The sequence below is a fragment of the Tympanuchus pallidicinctus genome, unplaced genomic scaffold (assembly GCF_026119805.1).
Source record: "Tympanuchus pallidicinctus isolate F22 unplaced genomic scaffold, pur_lepc_1.0 scaffold23, whole genome shotgun sequence".
In the NCBI taxonomy this organism is placed as follows: Eukaryota; Metazoa; Chordata; class Aves; order Galliformes; family Phasianidae; genus Tympanuchus; species Tympanuchus pallidicinctus.
The window spans coordinates 3,291,720-3,313,567 of NW_026294740.1; the positions used below are offsets into that span (position 1 = coordinate 3,291,720).

The 21,848-nt window shown below is 45.8% G+C and overlaps 2 protein-coding genes across 3 annotated transcripts in view; one reads left to right on the plus strand and one right to left on the minus strand.

Annotated features, from left to right (window-relative positions):
- Positions 1–758: 758 nt before the first annotated feature.
- WDR45B (WD repeat domain 45B) lies at positions 759–21,485 on the plus strand. Its single transcript, XM_052687984.1, has 10 exons — positions 759–950; positions 5,758–5,832; positions 8,230–8,331; positions 8,903–8,990; positions 9,547–9,641; positions 10,710–10,900; positions 12,022–12,107; positions 12,968–13,069; positions 13,631–13,752; positions 14,056–21,485. The coding sequence occupies exons 1-10, from the start codon at positions 884–886 to the stop codon at positions 14,160–14,162; spliced, it is 1,035 nt and encodes a 344-aa protein (XP_052543944.1). The 5' UTR covers positions 759–883; the 3' UTR covers positions 14,163–21,485.
- Positions 19,423–21,848, minus strand: part of FOXK2 (forkhead box K2) — a 42,060-nt gene continuing 39,634 nt past the window's right edge. For both annotated transcript variants that reach the window (XM_052687970.1, XM_052687971.1), the window contains exon 9: positions 19,423–21,697. In XM_052687970.1, coding sequence (XP_052543930.1) covers positions 21,501–21,697 — 197 coding nt within the window. In that variant the 3' untranslated portion in view covers positions 19,423–21,500. The remainder of the gene's footprint in view (positions 21,698–21,848) is intronic.

Sequence of the window (21,848 nt, forward strand, 5' to 3'; positions counted from 1 at the left end):
TGCTGGGCTGAGCTGCACAGGCATTGCTGCACGTCAGGATAAAGCCGGTGCACTGCAGAAATCACACCTCCACAGCTTAAGGAAACGTACATAGCAGCCTGCAGCTGCGTGAGGTTACAGCCAAATCCTAGGAGTTCTGGCTGTGTTTCACTGCTGGTTGTGTGCAGAGTTCTGTGCACATTCCTGTCCTGTTTTAAGTCTTGTTCTCTTCAACTAGCAGATCACTGATTTCTACCTGCTGCGTGTAGTGTGAAAACTGGGAGAGACCATTAGCATGGATCTGCTCACATCCTGCTGCCAGCCAGGGCACAGGCAAGGCCGGGGGAGGCCGGAGCAGCCGTCACCGTGCAGTGATTGAAGCCTGCGGGCGCTGTTCTACGCAGCACTGAGGGCTGTCCTGGCTGAGCGAGGCCTGGTGGAGATGGAAGGTGATTTTAGGGAAGGGGAGGTGGAAGGGAGCGGGCTGCCCCAGGCGTGAACGCTCCAAGACGTTTGGACCTTTGTTTCGACGCTTGATAGTAACGGTGGTGGATTTACTGTTAATGTTATTCATATTTCCTTCTCGGGGCGTTCAGGGCTCAGCTCGCACGGCGCACATCCGCCCTCAGCACCGCCCGCCCTCACAGCAAGTCGCCCCCGCCGCCATTCCTCGTGGGCGGAGCACAGCGCACCACGGTTCGCTCGCTCGGCGATCCCCGCCCCGCCGGGTGGATGGCCTCGGTGCTCGCCTAGCGGCCTGCCTGTGTCGGAAGCTGCCGCCTTTCTATCCGCCACGGCTCGGCTCGGCTCGGCTCGGCTCGGGCGGGCTCCCGCGGCGGGGCTTAGGCGGGCTGGCGCCGCCATGGTTTAAAGTCCCGCGGGAGGAAGCTAGCGGGCGAGAGCCATGAACCTGCTGCCGGCCAACCCGCACGGCAACGGGCTGCTGTACGCCGGCTTCAACCAGGACCACGGTGAGGCGGCGGGGCCGGGCCGTGCCGTGCGGTGGCTGCGGGGCGGTGCGGTGCCGTAAGGCGGTGCGGTGCGGTTCGGCGCGGTCCGTTCGGACGGTGCGTGCTGGGCGAGGCCCGGGGCCGGGAGCGGGGCTCCCGCTGCGCTGACGAAGCGGCCTCCGATTTCAGCGGCCGTTTATAGAGAGCCGAGCCAACCCTCCTGCTTCCAGCTCTGAGGAAGGCTCTGCCGGCTCGGTGCGGCGGGGAGCATCGGCATCTCGGCGTTCCTTGGGAAAGTAAAGCAGCGAACGTCGCGTTCTCAGTGCCAGCGCTGTAACTCCGCGTCCGATTTGCGTTCTCGAGCTGCTGATCGCATCAGCGGGTAAAAGCGGGATGCTGCGGCCGGCCGGCTGCAAAACGGTTCTCTTGCTTTATTTGCCCGCTGTGAGAAAAGCCCGCCCTACAAAAGGGGTCCGTGTGCCTCCTCTGGCTTTTGCAATGTAAAAATAGCTCCGGCCCTATGAGTAAGTGGCCTTTTGTGGAAGAAGGAGTGGAAAGCCGTCATTTGGTAACATCCTTTGGGCTTGCCACACAGCACTCTTGCCTAAGGCAGCCTTGCGTGTGCCTGTTGCTGTTAGGCTGTGTGTTAGCAAGGCCTGCTCCGTGCTCCTACTCTAGCACCTCCAGTGAGGTGTTTGTCAGTAGGATATCGAGCTGTTAATGAGCTTCCAGGTAGTTCTGTTCAAGCAGTGATGTTGGCTTGAAAGTCAAGAAGCAGTGCTTTTTCAACAGCTCAGTCCATGCTTGTTTTCATCTTGTGTTTGCAGCAGAGGGGGAAGAAGAGATGAGATCGGATTTGCTTCATTTCAAACCTGCAGGGGTCTGTAACAGCAGTTTCATATCTGATCTATGGTTGGGTTGGGTTATAAAGAGAGCGGCACAAGAAGATGGGATTCTGTTCTCCCACAAAATGCCTTTGGAGCACCATTTTAGCACATAACCTCTTTGTTCTTAAATTTCTTAATTTTATAGCAGTAAACACAAATTTAGCTTTGTTTTTGTTGTTTTTTTTTAATGAAATCTTAAATCCAAAGAATATTAAGGAACTTGTCTTTGGAGTCTGTATGCTCTGTGAGCTGAGCAGTTCGTTCCTAGCATCCTATCCTACTGGGTAACAACCAGAAAACACCAGGAGCAAAAACCATTTTGGTTTTTATTTGCAGGTTCCCAGAGCCTGGGTAGGTATGATGGCCTTTGGACTGTAGGTAGCACATAAGATCTGTATTCACCTAGAGCCTCAAATTGCTTTAAACAATGGTAATTCTTTGGTTGCCCAAAGAGTCGGTGTGAGGAAAAGCTCACTTCTTCCATGTTGCTTCCACCGAAAATAGAAACGTGAGTCACTTGAGTGCTGAAGCTCAGTAGTGTGGGTGTCTGCATATATTGCCACAATAACCTAATTTCTCGGTAATTGAAGACTAGCCAATCCTATTGAGTCTGGAGGATGGGAGGAGAGATCTAACACGTCTCTCCCAGTCTTAACTTCCGTGATGGACAAGTGATAAAACTGGCACCCGTTGTTTTCCTGTACTGTTCTTCCCTTGCTCTGTTCTGAGCAATACTTTGTTTTTAGGCTGTTCAACTTTGCTTTTTTTTTTTTTTTTTAAATTTTAAATTTAGGAACAAATAAAATGGCCCACAGTGCAAGGTGTTCTCCCTTGTCTTAAAGCAGAATACTCTCAGGATCTTCATTTTTATAATGCTTTCAAAGGAACATTAAAGCACTTTATGGAAATGAGTAGATAAAACATTATAATAAATTAACGTACCAGAAGATATTAATCTCAAGCTGGTTTGAGGATGGGAGTGTGGACTTGTTTTGGTATTTAAACACATATTTGATCTCATTTTGTGTACTGAAACACTTATTTAGAGGACCCCAAAGTGGGGCATGAGTAGGATCCTGTGCTGCATCTTATGGCTTTAGACAAAATTTTCTGTTGCAAGGAACAGGAACGTGTCAGGAGCTGCTCCTGCCATGCTGGCATGCCCAGGCTTCACTGTAGCAATTTCTGGGTCTTAGGCCCTAAAGCCCACCAGTTTCTTTGCCCTTCTACCCCCTTCAGCTTCTGGTACCTTCTTGGTTAGTTGTGAATGTAATCCTTTCTTTTTCCTTGTTTTTAATAGAGCAAACAAAACCCACCCTGGTGCCACAGGGACTTTTGAGAAATGGTGCTTTCTTACCATAGGAGCAGACACAGCTGCGGTGTCACAGTCCTGTGGAGGTCCTGGTTTTACCTGGGATTCCAAAGGGAATTTTTAAAAGCAACTGAATTGCCTTCTGTCAGTGGTTCTTTGACAACATGCCTGTCCTTTCTCAAGAGTAAGATGTGATCCTGCTGCTGAAGGAGGCTGAATTACTGCTGCAGAGGTTCCCATCTCCTGTTCTGGCAGCCTCTTTCCATCTGTGTGCTAAGTTACAAACTATGGCTGTGTGCCTGAACTGTCAGACCTGTGATCCCATCAGCAAATGCTGCGATCGCATCGAAAACATTGCGCTCCAAAACTGCTTCCATAGCCTGGGACCAGTTGTGTAGCAGTGATCTTCTGTGTCTCAGAGATTGCCATGACAAAGAACTTCATGTGTCAGTAGTGATCGGCTGCATAGGGAATACTAACATTTATCCCCTTCCCTCAGTTCTGATGTGCTCCAGCTAGGAGTGGAACCATTCCCAAGACATAAAAGCAGCCCACGTGTTGCCCCCAAGGTTAGCCCAGCAGAAAAGCTGCAGCAGTGTTACAGGAAATGGTGTGTCTGTGCTGTATTGCATTAGGAATACTCAGTGGGGCTTTGTAACAAGCTGCTGGTATCAATGCATCAAAAACCCAGCGCCCTTCCAGTGCGGAGCAGGTTTGCCATCCCTCTTCTTCCTCTCTCCTGGAAATAAAGTACTTTGTTTTAAGGCTATCACTGGAAGAATAATTACATTAACACACACTCCAGCTGCAAGAAACTGCCTAGTTCTCATTTTGTACAGTATTGTGTAGTGAGATACATTTCCATTACAACATGCTTTCTCGTTATCCCAGCAAAGTACACTGGAAGAGGTGGGGCCTCATTAGTGCCACAGCCTCCACACAGAGCACTGCTGTGTCCCACCAACAGAGCAAACTGAAGAGTGGTGCACGGAGAAGGGTGTGAAACTTGATTTAAAAGCTTCTACTTCATGTGATGTCAATGTGTTGGGACCCTAAGGATGCGTTAAAGCTTAAAGCTGACACCACCAGACTTGTACAATACTGGTCTGTACAGCAGGGTGTGGAGTGCCTTGCCGAGTCCTGCTGGAAATGAAAGTCTGCTCCAGTGCCATTATGACTTTCCCTGGATTACTGATAGGTGTTTATAAACTGCACAGCACCCATTGTTCTGTCAGCAATCTCTGGTGACACTTGCTGCTTCTTAATGACTTTTGATTGCTCCAGTTTCACACTGGCATTTACTTCTGTTAGTAGCTGCATGCACCCATTAGCAGGTAAGACAGGATACTGCTGCTTTGATGGATTCCACCAAAAAGTACATTTGTGCTTTGTGCATACGTGTAGCTAAAACATTACTTTTCCAAAGGTTTCCTTCTGATCATTCCCTGGTTTAGACTTAAGCTACTGCCATATGCTATGGGCAGCTAGTCACTAGTAGGCTCTTATTTCAGTATTCTTTAGGAACTACATTGGGTGAGCGCTGTTCCATAGAAACGTGAACAACAGATCCCTCTTCTCATGTATTGCGACCTCAGAGTGAATCCTGACCTAATAAGAAGTGGGAGAGGTTTGCTTAATTGTGCGCTCTGGCAGCTCGAAAGGCAAATGGGATCCTGGGCTCCATCAGGAGAGGGGTGGTCAGCAGGGACAGGGAGGTGATCGTCCCTCTCTACTCGGCTCTTGTGAGGCCCCATCTGGAGTCCTGTGTCCAGGTGTGGAGCCCTCAGTACAAGAAAGACATTGAGATTTTGGAAAGGGTCCAGAGGAGGGCGACTGAGATGAGCAGGGGGCTGGAGCACCTCCCCTATGAGGACAGGCTGAGGGAGTTGGGCTCGTTCAGCCTGGAGAAGAGAAGGCTGCGGGGTGACCTCATTGCAGCCTATCAATACCTGAAGGGAACCTACAGCCAGGAGGGGAGTAAACTCTTCAAAAGGGCTGACAACAGCAGGACTAGGGGAAATGGATCCAAGTTGAAGGAGGAAAGATTTAGGTTGGATGTTAGGGGGAAGTTCTTCACAAGGAGAGTGGTTAGGCCCTGGAATGGGCTGCCCAGGGAGGTTGTGGATGCCCCGTCCTTGGACGTGTTCAAGGCCAGGTTGGACGGGGTCCTGGGCAACCTGATCTGAATGTGTGTGTTTGGTGGCCCTGCTGGGCAGGGGGGTTGGAACTACATGATCCTTGAGGTCCCTTCCAACCCGGGTGATTCTGTGATTCTGTGTAATTGTGCTGTCAAAAGGACCTTAAAAGTTAAAATGTTTCCTTCCCTCCAGTACTGTGGCATGGGATACCAGTGGGTTGTGAATTGCTCTCCTTTCCTTCTGTTGTTTCCTCACCTGTTTGAAAAGAATGCTAAGAATGTGCTGCTTGCAATCAAGGCCAGCACAGAGGACAGCTTCTCCAAGTGCTTTCTGCTTGCAAACATTAGCAAAGCTGCCCAGTGTTCTTCAGCTTATGTTTAACAGTGCAGTTACTGAGTGATGCTCTCCTAACCTCTGGCACTACCTTAAATCTTCTGTGTATCTCCCAGTTACTGTATATGTGTATATGTATAATGTGCTTTTTACTACAGGATGCTTTGCATGTGGAATGGAAAATGGATTCCGAGTTTATAATGCAGATCCACTCAAAGAAAAAGAGAAACAAGGTAAAATGCTTAATTATTATACCTTGCTAGCTTTGTGTTGGAAGCTCAGCCTTTTGTATGTATTTTTTTCCAAAAAGATTCTTGCTTTTGCATCCCTGGAAGGCTTAGAATAAAGCCTTATGAAAGAAATCCCTGCTGGTGTCAGAGGGGCTGTCACTTACACCACTGCCTCGTGAGATGTTCGTTTAGATGCTGCTAATTAGCATAAAGCTGGCTGCTGATGAAGTTGTCTCACCTTCGTACAGCGGCTGAACTGCAGGAGCTGCTACTGCTGTTTGTAGTCCCAAACAGGAGATGAGTTGTGTGGCTGCTGACAAGTGGGAGAAGAGTTGCTTGCTGCAGCATCACCGTGTGCCATCGTGAGGAGCTGTTCTGTCCTCGTGCAGCAGCCTGGATGATTGAGCACAACAGTAAAACTGCTGCCCTGTTACTGGAGACCTGGACGTAAAGCTGCTTGTACTTGTGTGCAGCATTGCTTGTGAGAGCACTGTGAATTCAGACCTCTCACACTCGTGCTCTAAGCTATCTATTCTCTTTGTGCTTAAAAAAGCTGGGAGCATCCCGAAGCAGTAAACACACTATTGTGCTTCACAGGAAGGTTTCGGTGTTAACAGGTAATGGGGTTTTATCAGCAGGCATTCAACTGAGTCACAGTGAGGGAAAATGAAATCCAGATGTGATTCTGACCTTAAGTGCGGAAGGAAAGCTGATACAGTGAACAGGTTTCCCTGTGCTGTCACTGTGGTGATAAACCAGAACGTAGATTTATAAGAGGAGAAATGTATTGTAAAATAGCACTGCAGTTCCTATGAACCCACGCATGCTTTTAGTGCTGTAAGAGATTTCAGTCACAATTCATGTGACAAAAGCTGACAAATGACTTTCTGTTCCTAATAGTAAACTCTTCTACAAGTATCATGCATTCTAACTTCCATCTGTGGCAGCATGCTGCAGGTTCAGAAGTCAGTTTGAAGTCCTGTTGAGGTCGTTGTCAAAACTCTCCCTGATAGGAGCTCTGAGCGTGGAAAACTGTTGTGAAATGTTTCCTGTCTTCAGAGTTGTGTGGTCACATACAACATAAACTCCTCGACCAGATGTGTGGCAGAGCCTCTTAATGCCTACCTGAATCTCCCTTAATCCTATCATTTATGCACATGTCTAAATCTTTCCATTGTAGTACCTCCACTCTCATCCCCTGATGTTTTTGCTGTTCTTTCCCATCCCTGTTTCTGACAGCAATTCTCAATTGATTACTTGTGAGATCTCTACTTTCTCTGTAGCTTTGGAAGAGCTGATCAGTTTCATCCATCTTTCTTACTGAAATGTGTGTCCACCTGTGGAAGTACTGGGCAGTCTGTTAAATAAAAGGTTTGGGTTGTGACTTGGATCATCCGAAGGCCACAGTTGTGGCTGAATGCCAAACTTCCCTCTAAGCTATGTGAACAAAACCAAGACCCAACTCAAATGGCATCCAATAGCAAATCCTCTGCTTGATACTTGATTCTTCCACCATCATGGGATCTTATTCTACTTCCCCTGCAATTCAGGTTGTATGAAGAAGAAAACAAAAGTAGAACTGTATTCCTAGCAGTAAATAAGACACAGGCTGTACCAGCTGCACTGTTTTTCACTATGTGTCCTGCACTGTGTACAGCTGGAGTGGAGGCTCTCTGCAGGTGGACCATTCTTCTCAGGTGTCCTAACAGCTGTGGGCACATCCTGAGAGCAGAAGTAAAGATTCTGTTTCAGTCACACATATGTACGTTTTGTCTTCTTTCCTCAAATCACCAAGACTATGAAGCCAGGTCCCATTGCACATGAAGAACTTCATGACTTTGTTGGTCGTCATATTTGGTATTTTTTAAATCCACACCATTGGCTTAATAGAGCAACACCAGACTCAGACTGTGTTCATGAGGGCAATTAGCTGGGGAAAGAATTTGAACTGGCCACTCATTCTTTCTAAACATATTTACAACATTAGTGTGTAATAGGAACGATCACTCTCCTGTGGTATTGCTTGATCTGCTCTCATGCAGCATCTTTCTATAGAATTTTAACATCTTGCTGATTTTTTCTGCATGTGAAACGAGGGCTGTCCCAGCTGACAGGAGCAGCAGTGATCTGAGCTGATCTGAGTGAGGAACAAAGCAAGTTTACTGTGATTCCTGGACTTAAATCAAACAAACCAACCCTTCTCAGTCATGCAGTGCTCGGGTTTGCCTTGTCTGTCACCTCCACACGGAGGATCCTGTTTTCTTTGGTTAAGAAGATACCATTCTTTGTGGATGCCTGAGCAGCGTGGTGGATAACTTGAACTCCCCTGTAACTCTGGTAGCAATTAAAAGGCATTTTCACAGGTTGTGGTGCTTTAAATGAAATACATTTGTCTTCCAGAATTTCCGGAGGGCGGTGTTGGCCACGTGGAAATGTTATTTCGCTGCAACTATTTAGCACTCGTAGGAGGAGGAAAGAAGCCCAAGTACCCTCCTAACAAAGGTACTGCCTTGAGTCTCACCAAACAGTTTGCAAACATTTGTCTTGCTAAGCTGTGTGAAACCACCCAGCCTGAACCCTAGCCTTGAGATGGGCTCTTGTGTTCTGAAGGTTGGAAGGGAAGGGCTGCTGCAGCAGCTCTCAGTATTTGTTAACAGTTATCTGCAGTCTCTCAGACTCATTGCAGTGACAAAGGCTGTGCTTGGTTAGCTTTGCAAAGGGATCTTGGCTCAGCAGCTCTGGGGGGAAACGGCCCTTGGTTGGCAGGGTTGGTATGGAAACTTTGCCTTATTGGGAGGGCTGTCAATGAAATAAAGAAATAGGAAAAAAAATAGTCTTTAGTAGAAGATATTTTTATTATCTGTTTTTGCATTTTGAGTTTTCCAGCCCCTGCCTATAGGAGACATAGAATGGGTTGGTGGGTTGGTGTTAGGCAGAATGCCAACCTGTGAGGGCTTTGCTGCTGAAGGCACCTGTTGGTCTTCTCAGAAACTAGAAGTTGTTCTAATAGAGACTCTATGGATATTCAGCTATGCTTTGGTGAACTAACACAGTCATCTCTGTACTGTTCCAGTAATGATCTGGGATGACCTGAAGAAGAAGACTGTCATTGAGATAGAATTTTCTACAGAAGTCAAAGCAGTTAAGCTGCGAAGAGATAGGTAGGTGCAGCACGTGTCCCAAATGGTCGGCCTTGTAGGTTATATGAGCAGCTCTTACTCATTTCCAGCCATTTACAGAAATGAAAAGGTTTTGCTGTAACACTTAGCTTTCATTGCTGATGTCCTTTATTTAAAACAGGATCTTGGGGCAGGTGTTTAGGTCAACAGATCACAATTGGAGCGTATCTGAAGCCTGATAAAAAGCCTGTGGGACTTTGTGGCCTTCTTTCAAAGGGCTGTGTTCTCATATGGCTGCTGCTGGCAGTGGTGTCTGTAGGTATGGTGTGTGAGGTGAATCAAGTGAATCTAGAGCAAGAGCATTTGCTAGCAGCTGGAGTCCTGTGTATGTGTGGGCAGACGGGTTCTGCTGCCACAGCTCCAGATAAAAGTGCTTTGCAGGCTCATAGTTGCGTGGTTTTGGGTGTTTTTTTTTTTGCAGGGCTGAGAGTAGGAACAAATATTACAGTCGTTAAATCTGTTGAAAGCCTCTGCAGATCTGAATTAATACGTCTGTCTTCTACCCTGCACCAAGTCAGGAACTTCTTGTGTCTTTCAGAATTGTGGTAGTCCTGGATTCCATGATTAAAGTTTTCACATTCACACACAATCCCCACCAGCTGCACGTCTTTGAAACCTGCTACAACCCTAAAGGTTAGTGCTGTGTGTGGGCTGGGGAATGGAAGCAGTTTTATTTAGTTCTTGTACTGCTGTTTATCTGTACATGCCTGATTTTGTTTCACTTAGTAAATCATTTACTTTACTTACAACACTTTACTTACAACAGCGTAGCCATGCCCTTTGAAGGTGATCTGTGTTTATAAAATGGTTGTTAAATTATATCCACATTTGGCTCTGAAAAGCTTTTTCTTCTACCCCTATAATGTCACTGCTTTGATTTCCCTAGGAGCTACATGCTTTCTTATGTAAAGCATCTGTGAACATAATGCTGAAATTATCAACAACCAAGGGCACAATTCCTCTTTTCTAATGAAGGTAGAACTGTCTGGAGACTTGTTCTCTACAGTGTCAGAAAGAGACTAATCAGCAAGGGATGACTTTGGTCTCTGGTTGAAATGAGTTGATTTGGAAATGTCAGCCAGTGTCCTGGACAGGCTGCAGTGCAGGGACAGCAGCTCTGGCACAGGTGGGTAGGGCTGAGGTTTGGCGTAAGGAATAGGTCAGTTGCAGTGCCTTTACTTACCAAAAAACAGAACGGCTTTCTGGAAGAAGAGCCTTGAGAGTGAAGAGGTGAACACGTTTCCAGGTCAGCTGCACACCTGTGATGAGCTTTGTTAAGTGCAGGTCTAAAACTGGAGAAGTAAATGCTGGCTGAGTGGAAATCTAAATGAAAGTGTCACCTGCTGCAAACTCTTTGCTCTCTTAAGCTGCTAAGGAGACTTTCATTTTATTTTATTTTAAATAGCTTTGCTCTACCAGACTGACAGAGCCGATCTCTGAAAGCACCTAGATGTTGGATAGCAAACAGATTACTTTAAAGTCACGATGGGAGGGAGTTAAAATTATGCTGTGCTCCTTCTTTATGGTCTGCACCTATGGATGGATCGGATTTTGGGATTCTGCAATACCAAAAGACATTAAAAGGAATTTCTGATTGACCACTTATGTTTGTTCTCCAATTACTGATATTTTGCAAACTGGTTTGAACAACGCTTTGGGTCGTGGAAGCTACAAAGTTATTTTCCTTTTTTTGTTTTGCAGGTCTCTGTGTCCTTTGTCCAAATAGTAATAATTCCCTCCTTGCGTTTCCTGGAACACACACTGGGCACGTGCAGATCGTGGATCTGGCCAACACAGAGAAGCCTCCCGTGGACATACCTGCTCACGAAGGCGTCCTGAGCTGCATAGCATTAAACCTGCAGGGAACAAGAATTGCAACAGCATCAGAGAAAGTAAGAACGATGACCACGTACCTCTGACTTCCTGCCCATTTTAGTGTGGGAACTCTTCCAAAATAGGGAGTTGTGTCCTCTCATGGGAAAGGCACAGATGTAACTCACTGGTCCATTTGTCTTTGAAACATACTTTTTTCTTTACTGCTTCTTCAGGAAATTCAAACAGCAATGGAAATGCAGCACTTAAGGTAGCATTCATATTCTAGCTGACTGTAGCTCTGACCCTTCAGTGAAATTTGTATGGAATTTGGCCCAAGCAGTTCATCAGTTCATGCTTTCTTCAGTAAATACTATTCAGTGGATTTTCTTTGTTTTGCTTTCTTTGGTTAGTTGTTGTTTTTTTAAAGACCTTTGTTAGGTTCTATTTAAGTTTTCTTACTCACTGGCTTTAAAGTTATACAGGCAAGCAGGACTTACAGTGGAGGACTGCAGTTCTCATACACACACTGCAGGCGTGTTCATAGTGTGCAAAAATAAACCAGTATAAAGGTTACTGGAGAACTGACTGCACTTTGTGTGGGCTTGAGTTTCATAGGGCTGCAGAGTTCAATATGCTGACAAAACCCTGGCATTCCTGTGTAGTACAGATTGCTTTGGGATTGATGCAGACATGTAGAGGGAACACACAGCGAGTCACAGACCTGTGTCCCTGTATGGGTGTCAGTGGAGTCTGCCTCCTGAGCTTCCTCTTCCCAGGGAGGGCTCCCAGCTGTCCCAGTGAGCGTAAGGCAGGTGTGTAGGGGGCAGGCTGAGTGCTTGCTGCCTTCTCTCCCTCAGCTACAGTGAGTTTCTCAAGGATGATCTAAATTAATTCCACCAGTGTTTGGAATAGGTTCTGCTGTACAACCCGTAGTTCAAAGAAGCCTGAAAAAAAGCAGTCACAGTCTCTCTTAACTAGGCATAGCTACTGGAATTCTTCTGAATGGAGCTTTTCGAGCTGCAAACTCCACTGCTAAAAAGAATAGTGAGCTACTGGATGATGCTAAGAGACTATTCCTGTGGCTTTCAGTTTTTCTTTTGGATAGAGCTCAAACAGCATTTTCAGACAATTTGTTTCAGGCAAACAGCCATATTGAACGTACTGTATGTCCTAATACAATGCTCGATTCCTTCTCAAGGGGACCCTCATAAGAATATTTGATACTTCATCAGGGCATTTAATCCAGGAGCTACGCAGAGGATCACAGGCGGCCAATATATACTGGTATGTTTAATTGCTTCTGCTTTGTCTTCTTTAGGGTGCTGTTACACCTGGGGAATGGCAGCCGAGCCTCTTTCAAAAAGCAAAGGAAAGCTGCACTGCCATGGGCACAAAGCAAAACACTTTTGGTGGTCAGGGGGCCCAGGGCCACGCTGGGGACTGTGTGCACTGTGCTGCTTCCTCTGCTCAGTATGGGTGAGGAAAAGCCATCGCAGTGGGACCGTGCCTAGGGCTGCACCCTGGTAGATGCACATTTCTGTATAGAACAGGCTGTAGCTGGGTGGGAACTTCACACGGGAATATGGGGAAGGCAGCAATGCAGCTGAATGCTTCCCAGAGAGACCAGGAGGGTGAGTACCTGGTGTGAGCATAACGTTTATCGTAACACACTGCCTCCCTGTGTGCAAGAGCCTGAGGCAGAAGTTTGACTCTCAGTCCGCTGCCTGAAACACTTTCCAGTGAAGAGGGGGAAAACTGCTTTCTTCTACTTAGCCTCAGCCTTTGGGTGTAGAAGTGTTTCCCATTGTATTTAATTGTATTTACCTGTCTGCTGATTGGAGCAGCAACTGTACATTTTCTTTTAATACAAGTGGCAGAACAGATCACGTCAGTTGTGTCCATCCCAGGGCAGTCTGCAGCTTGGCTGTTACTGATGAACCAGGTCCTCTGTGTTCTGATGTGTGTACTTACCTCTGAAGAGGTGTTCATTCCAGTCAGCAAAACTGCACTGAACTGGAGGAGCCATTAACACCTCCGCGGGCAGGATGACAGCTGCCCCAGACAACAGCATAAGTGAGATTTTACACACAGGAAATGGGGATATGTTTCAGTGGAAATACTGCAGCTGTCCTTATTCTCTACAGCATTAACTTCAATCAGGATGCTTCCTTAATCTGCGTATCCAGTGACCATGGCACAGTACATATTTTTGCTGCAGAAGACCCCAAAAGAAATAAGCAGTCAAGGTAGGTTTTAAGCCATTCCGAAGCCTGCGTGGAAGGACTGGCTGCCCTTGCAATAAAGCACTGGGCCTGTCAGATAATGGCTCCCCGAGCAACAGCAACAACCAATACCTACATCACTTGAGCTGCCACTTGAGCTGCTAATAGTAATCTGTTGTTCTGCTTGAATATAACTGCAAATTTAGGACTGCTTAGCAACTGCCATTTTTCTGCCCTTCATGGAGCTGTAGAGTTCTTCCAGTGGGATGGTGGGGCTTTTCCAGTGGCTGAGGAATTTATTCATAGCACGATCATACTGTGGTAGTTACACAAAGGGATCTCTACTAAAATCAGTCCTCTTAGCAGTTTTGGCAGTCACTTAAAACCCAGAAAGCCAGAAAGGTAGTTGTACAGTCACCCGTCCCTGGGAGCAGAACTGCAAATATTGCCTGATGCTTAGCTGAAGGAAACAGGCAGTCAGTTACAGTAGCAGCCCTGAGACTTGTTCAGATGTGCCAGCACTTCTAAGTCAACACTGGTCAACGCTTCACTGAGTTGTCTGTTTCTTTTTTTTCTTCCTTTCAGTTTGGCCTCTGCCAGCTTTCTCCCTAAGTACTTCAGTTCCAAATGGAGTTTCTCCAAATTTCAGGTTCCCTCAGGCTCTCCGTGCATTTGTGCCTTTGGAACAGAGCCAAATGCTGTCTTAGGTAAGTACCAGGGGGTCCTCCAGGTTCTGTCTGGAGAAGCAGATTTTGCACCATGCTTGTTTGGAGCTGGAAGGAGTGTTCAGATGAGACAGCGTGGCAGGTGTGAGCAGGAGCTGCTGCTGCCAGACTGGGCTGAGGGCCTGCTCACAGCGCAGCCACCTGGCAGGCTGACAGACACTGCATGAGGAGCAATTTATCTCAGGCTTTTCAGATTCTTGCAGGACACCTCTGTCAGTTTAAACGAGGTAAGAGAACAGCACTTCTCAAACAGCTGAACTGAAAATGACTTTGTTTTTGTTTCAGCAATATGTGCAGATGGCAGCTACTACAAGTTCTTGTTCAACCAAAAAGGGGAATGCTCAAGGGATGTCTATGCTCAGTTTCTCGAAATGACCGATGACAAGCTTTGACTGAAGTGAGGGAGTGCACAGGTCAAAGTACTGCCTTGGCTATTCTGCATCTTTGGGAGGACAGTATATGAATGTCCAATGCTGATCAAGAAGTTTAGCAGACCTCAGTGAGAAGCCTGGCCCACCACGATCGGAACAAGCTCTGAAGTAGGGGACTACATTTGTTTATTCTCATTTCTGCAAGCTTTCATCATTAAAATCTCTTTGGATTACTGTCATCAATTCAAGTTTTCAAGTTGTGGCTTTCAAAAAGCTTGTGCCTATTGGGTTTCTCTTTAAACTGTGAAATGACTTCAGTTAAAACACGAGTGCCTGCCACACTGAAAGATCTGCAGGGCGCTGTGCAAATGTCAGGACTAGCCTTAGAAAAAGGGATGTGAAAGCAGAAGATTTTAGGCAGTGCCGGAAGTGGGGGGCAATACTTCCACTCAAACCCAAATATAACTCCACCAGCCGGGCTACAAAAGGACTTCAGCCTTTCCCCTTTCCCTGAACACATCTCAGTGTACCAGAGGAGAGGTGCGTAGCCAGAAAAGACTGGAGCTTGAGCCGTGTTGGTTGGCTGGGGGTCGTCCTGTGGCTGCAGCCCACTGCTTGTGTCCACCTGCCCACAGTGGCTGAGTTGAATGATCAGCACTAATGGTCAAAAGGTGCCAAACTGTACATAGTAGCTGAAGGCACATTTAGGCATTTGCTGACCCAACTAACCTCTCCTCAGTGCGTGGAGCAAGCAGCCAGGACACGGGCATGGGGAACTCCTGCAGCTGTAGAGGCAGTTCCTTCTGTAAGGGAACAGCCGTTCCAGGTTCAAAAGGAAAAACCACCACCCGTGGTCCTGCTGTCACAGCTGTACAGATTGCTTGGAAAATTCCTGTACTTCAACTGGAAGAGTGGAGTGGCTGCTTACGCATCCAGCGCAATACATGAACCAGGTGGCACAGAGCAGCTGCTCTGCACTGGCTTTAAATGTGCAAAGTTGTTTTTTTTTCTTTGAGATGTTGTACTGCATTACGTTTACCTTAGGAGGGGTAGGTTAGAATAAATCAGTTGCAAACTCTTTCCCCAGGTTGTGCAGCAGTTAAGATTTAATGCTGGGTTAAGGCACAAAATACTAAACTAGGAACTGAAATAGACACAAGCTCTCGGCACTTGGGGGAGGGAAGTCTTGCTCTTCTGAAATTTAATTTCACAGATGCTTCAAATCTGACATCCCAGTTCACATTAAGATTGTTTAGGTGCAGACTCTCTACATTTGACAGTTTCTTTTAGTGTCATGTAACATACTGAGGACTAACTTCTACGCAGACTTCGATGTCAAGGTTGCATGTTGCTTTTATGTGTATTTAATCACAAATTGTTTTGCACACTTATTTGTAATATGTTATTTCTTTTAAATAAAAGTGACTAATTTTGCTGTACTCACGATCACACCCAAAGTTCCTATTGCTGCAGGCTTTAGGGAATATTTAGCTGAGCAAACAGTGCTGGATGGTAGAGGACAAACAGATTTGTGCTGCTTGGAGCCTGGTAATGCAGGCCATGAAGTGCAGAGATTGCTGCCTAGGAAATGCTGCTATTTATACCAGAAAGAGACCATCTCAGCACCAGTCCCACTTCCAGTGCAAACCAGTGCTGTTCTGGATCCCTACTGCATCACTGTTTACTGCACCATCCCTATGTGCTGCTGTTCTGAAGCTCACCCTTAACTGCTGCATTAGCAGAATGACTGGACTGCGGTCTCCCAGGAGCAGGGCAGGAAGCCATCAGAAACTGTTCTGTAAGGATGATCCTTTCCCTCTGCCTCAGCAACATGCACTGCAGAGAGCTGCTCGTGCTCAGTCAGCTGCACAAAGCAAGGAAATGACTTTAACTAAACACGAAGCCTTCTGCACACTGCCTTGAAGGTTTCACCTCTCATCATCTACTGAAGCACCATCCCCTGACCTTCCATTCAATCAACCATAGCGGTGACCAGAAAGACTATGAGCAGACTGCCTGGATAATTAAAGCTCTTCCAAACATAAAATGTTCCCTGTTCTGGTGTGACACCAACTACAAACCCAAACACTGACAAACTGACAACTGAATCCATAGCACATGGCTAAATATACTGACTGCAGTGCCACGGCCTCGTTCTACATCTTTACAGCCATTGAAAATGAGTTAAAAATAGGTCTTCCCACCTGCTGCAGGCTGCAGGCTGCTCAGCCAGTGCTTCCTTACATCACTTTTGGGCGCAGAACATGAAGTACATCATTCTAACTGAAAACGATTGCAGTAAAAGCAATACTTGATCAACGTACCTCTACAACCACATTAACAGTATTTTAGCTGCTCTCTCCAAAAGGTTGAAGAACGAGACCACGTCTCCACCCTGCTGATTTATTTACGGTACTGCACTGCTGAAGCATCCAGTTACACTGAAGCTCAGAACTAACAGTGGCACCAGCACAGCCCCCTGCGCTGCCTCACAGCGACACTCACCCGTGTTCCAGCTCTGACAAAGACACGCTCTGGTCCTCCTGGGCAGGCTGTCAGGACTTGCTTTGTTCACATGGAGGAGCACGCAGTGAACACAAGGCAACTGAAGGACCAGAGTGAGCAACCGGCTCCTTGCGAGCAAGGCAAGCAGTCAGAAGTCTGTTCTACGTGACAAAAGAGGATTAAATACATTTCAAAATGACAAATTGTCAGCTGGAGGTGAGCATCACCATCCACAGATCCAATAGCTTTTATTCCTTTCAGTGCAGCTGCCTGTGGTGCAGGCTGCATCTGCTGGCAGTCAGGAGTAAGGTGCACATTTGGTCAGTCTAAAGTTACCGCTATTCCTGAAAAGCAGCGTTTCCACCAGCAGCAGGATTTCAGTTACTGTCATCTTAGGTTTTGTCTGTTATTTACACGTAACCAAACACCACCTCTTCCTCGTTTTCTTCTCTCTTTCCATAGTGGCTGTGTCACGCCACTGTCCTGAAAGGAAAACTAGATTAGCAATTAATTTCCAGGTAATTCCAAGTATTTGCCAGCAGGCACCAGAAGCCACAGCCACATCTGTGCCAAAATCCAATCCCTGAGCTACCGCCGCTCTCTGGCTGCATCCCTGACCTCAGCACCAAATGCCAGCACGGGGTTCTCATGGATTAAGATGAGGAAAGATAGGGAGAAAAAAAATTAAAAAAAAGCAGGTTGGGCTTGAACATTAGCTGGGAAAGAAACCAGCTGCACAAAGATGAACATGGCGGTTAAAGCAGGCCCTGCACTTCCCAACTTCAGATGCTCTCTTTATCGATTAATTTTGTGTCAGGCTTTGAAGCAAAACAATCATTTCAGGAAGCTCCACAGACCTAGGCAAAATATTACAGCTTATTATTATGTAATAAACGAAGGCCTCACTCTACATACCAAGCAACTGAGGATTCGCAGTAAGAATGTTATACCATGTAGTTAAGACAAGTACAGAAAGGTTAATGGAAGCACTGGATGTGGTGTAAATGCTGCTGCGTATCTATCTCACAACTATCAAATTCACACTATCTAAATCAAAGTCTGTATCAGTGACTTCCAACCTCTTCCAACCAAAACTTACCTTTTTTGGGAAACCAGAATCAATTTACAACAACATTCTAACACAGACTGTTACCTGAAGTTCCACTTATGGAGTGAGGTAATTGTAAAAGCTCCAAGTTTAAAATGAACCTGCATTACAAATACCATCAAAGGGAACATAGAAGTCCTCCCAGCTTTGCCTCCCAGCCAACAGCGTGCGCTGCAAAGCACTTCCAAAGCAGGAGTGCTCTCAGGTGTGAGAGGGAATAGCATCATATTTACCTGCACCATCAGAAGGAAGGCCGGCACGAGGAGGGCTGCTGCTGTTGTGCTTCACATGCTGAGATAATTGCAGAGGGTGGGCGAGGAGACGGTGCAGCAACTCCAAACTGAGACAACGCACTGACCAGAAGCAGCTTTTCTTCCCAGCCCATCCACAGCCCTCTGGCTCTCATGGAAGACTCAGCGTTGCTTTGCTGTATGAGACACCCCACAACCCCATGACGACATCCAGCACGAGGACAGAGCTGTCACACCCAAAGGCAAAGATGTCATCTGTCCAGATGCCGCCTCCTTCCCCATCCCCACATTGGTGCTGGCTGCATCTGGGGCCACAACACAGAAACAAACCGGGTGGGAAGGCTGGGAGCTACGTCACGGAAGGACACAACATGCTGGCAGTGCAGATAAAGGCATCTGTCACCAGAATTAGATGCGTGGTTGGGTCTGCTGTATATCAGAATTCTGAATCTGTTTTAGAAAGGGAGGGGCAGGGAGGAAAGCAACCAGACACGATGAAAATTAGATCAGATTCCTGAATCTTTTACACCTTGCAGCAAACCCAATGACAGGCAATGAAAATCAGGGCAGCTCTAAAGAAAATTAAGCTGGGTTGTTGTTTCTTTGTTTTTTAAGTTGTCCTTAAATTCCAATTAGAACACTGTATGTTGTTTGCTTACACCCAACCATTTTCAAGGACTACACATAAGCTTTCAGCAGATGGAACACCAAACTGGCTGCGCAGGAGCACAAAAGGAAATCACACCAAGCACTGCAAAACATACAAGTTAACAGACAGGTGACATCAACCCTAGAGAGGTCAAATCTTCATAAGCAAGAACCATCTCAAGAAATTTTCTGTTTGCAAAAGAAAAACCACATTGATTCCAGGAGTCCATGGCTGAGAGCAATTTCAGAAAGGTCAGGAGCATCAGCTGAAACACAGCCGTGTGACAGCTGCGCCATTCAGCCTGCAATACCGCGTGGGAAGCACTGCTGTACCAACGAGGGGAAGCACACAGCTGCATACACAGCAGGGTGCAACACCCTGGAACAGCCCCACTGCCCAGCCTGGTGCCAAGCGAGGCAGAGGAACCTGCACCCGACAAACAGACGAGAGATGATCCCAAAGGTCAGCATCACCACAAACACGGCGCTGTACGGAAAAGGTGAGCGGTCTTCTCCTATTGCACGGCTTTACTGAAGGGTTTCTCCATCCGAGCAAAGCTCCAAACCCCACACAACCAATGTGTGCCACCAGCAGCACTACAGAACGGGGCCCAAAGCACATCCACACATCCCTGTGCTCAGAGTCCCAGCTGCTGCCACACCAGCAGCGCTTCCTCAGCGCCGCCGGCAGCCTCTGCACCGTCAGCACGACGTTGCACGTGTTGCACGGTTGTCAAACACACTTGTTGAGTCATTCCAACTTAGTTAATTTGCTGAATAAAATTTAATTTTATTTAAAAAAATCTTATACACTATTATTCACCTAGCCCTAGTTGTGAACAGATTCTCACTTCTGAAAATAAACCACATTCTAATCGATTCATTCAACACCAAATTAAATTACTAGTACTGGATTTTGTTTTCTTAAAAAAAGTATGTTAAAACTTTACTTTTTTATTTTTAAAACCTCTAAAGAAAATCTTGCAGTTTTACAGAAATGGTTTTTTTTCAGGTTACGCTCTTTGTTTTAAATGCCTGTTATAAATTCAGCTTGTGTAGAGTTCTGTTGTTGGTTTTTTTAAATAGATTTTTAATATGTATTATCTGCAGAGACATCATTGTAACAGTTCCATTTTGTGGATGAACACAAAACTTGTACAGATTTCTCGTATTTGGTCTTTAGGTAAATAGTTCCAAAAGCTGCCTCAATAAACCACTCCAAACTGTTCAGTCCGTCGAGAAAACACAGTTCTTTTCCTTTCGTAGCGGAAAAGGAAATATAAATAATGCATCATTATTACAGAAAGTGACAAAAATCAGGTTCAAATCAAGCCAGCTGTGCAGCGCTCACTCACCGTGCTGCGAGAAGAAATAAGACATGATGTGAACTGAAGACTGAACAGCAGCCTCGCGCTCAGCTCGCGTTTTTTACTGTAAAGTGGAATCTATTACCACAATTAAAGTGAGAAATTGCCACTACATTTTAAAATGTTCAACTGCAGAACACACACTTAAGTCTTCTTTATTGTAATCATTCGGTAGCCACTGTTAGAAAACCACAACAGCTACTGTGGATGGAGACCCGGGTCAGTGTTTGACATCAGAAGTGTTACGGAGAAAACTGGTCAGATTAATTCCTACAGATGGGTGCTTAAGCTTAAAAATATCGAATATACCTCTGACAAGATAATTTTAACTCTCTTTTTAAAAGGACTCGTGATAAAGAATTTTATCTTTTCTAAATGAAGAACAGTCTGTTATCTTAAACATACACAATATTAAGCGAGACTCTCGTTTTACTTTAGACTGGAAAAATATGCCAGGGACAGTCAAAGTCAACACAAAGTAACAAACAGCAAAAGGTAGCAGAGAGAGAAACAGATAAGTGCAGCTCTGGTCAAATTCATAGCAGTTCTTTACGTCAGTTAACGGCTCATTTACATCGTAATTTCTAATCAGTTACATGCAAGCCCAAAGAAGCATTTGATCACTACACATGGTAATAAAATTTGATTAAATTTATCAGGCAACTGCTAAAATATGAAAATTTGCAGATGTAATAAAGTAGCTTTATCTGAACTTTAAGAGGACAGACAAAAGTAAATCATTCCGTCGGTTAAAAAAACCCTACATTCAGTTTTTTACCAAACAAAATTTCACATGAAAAGTATTGTGTGATTCCAAAGTTTCCGGAGTAGAAATGGAGTGATTTGAAATGTCAAAGACCCCATCGTTTTGCAAAGAAATGAAAATACACCTCAAAAATTTCTAATTCCACATGTGAACAACAAAATACTGCATATCTACCAACAACTGCATTGGGTAGGTCATTATGAAAGGCTAGCTGCCAAGATGTAGGAAATGGCTCCTTGCCTCTGTTCCCTTTGAGGAATATACAATCGTTTGAAACCAGTTCACACTAAGCGCTTATCATGCTGCCGTTACACTGAGATGCTCAGTCCTTAAAATCATCTGATAAAGACTTTTTTAAAGCTGCAGCCCTCCCCAGCACTGTACTTCTCAGCGCACACAGTTCATAGGGGCAGGGAGGAGCGGGGTCACAGCCTCTGGAACAACATGTTTTGCAGTTTGACTTTAAGTTACCAAGTTTTAAGGCCACCTGTGTTGGTTTATTTTTCAGTGCTGAACGTTGAAGTCTGATCACAGGGCCCCTTTCCCCACTGCGTGAGAACATGTTCCAAGATTTTAGGTGTTATATTTAAGTGTCTCCTTTTGGCACCACGGAGTTTGTTGTTGGTTTTTTTTTTTTTGTGTGTGTTTTTTTGTTTTTGTTTGTTTAAAAAAAAAAAAAAAAAGAAAGAAAGAAAGAAAGCAAACTCTAAGTTTCTAGTTCTGGCTGCCTTTATCGCTCACTGCCACAGGCGGGGTGTCCACGTTAACAGCTATCACTATGCTCTCCCCATCCTCTGTTTTGATACGTTTCAGTTCCTGCTGTTCCGACTGGTCTCCATTCTGGCGCTTTGTTGGAAGCGATGCCGAGGCGGACGCGTGGGTTGCCAACATATGCAAAGGACTTGCAGCAGCTGCAAAAAGATAACACAACTTCAGCACCTAATCCTCGATGGAACAGGTGAGACTGAAAGCAAACACGCACTGCCATCAAAGCGCTGCACTACAGCAGGGCGTCTGTCAGCCCAGGTGAGATTCAGCTGCAACCATTTAACCTCTGCACAA

Excerpts from the sequence above, each read along its gene's own strand:
- WDR45B (XM_052687984.1), top strand. The coding sequence starts at position 884 with ATGAACCTGCTGCCGGCCAACCCGCACGGCAACGGGCTGCTGTACGCC. Across the intron at positions 8,991-9,546 it reads GTTAAGCTGCGAAGAGATAG|AATTGTGGTAGTCCTGGATT; the intron begins GTAGGTGCAGCA and ends TGTGTCTTTCAG. Across the intron at positions 12,108-12,967 it reads CAGGCGGCCAATATATACTG|CATTAACTTCAATCAGGATG; the intron begins GTATGTTTAATT and ends TATTCTCTACAG.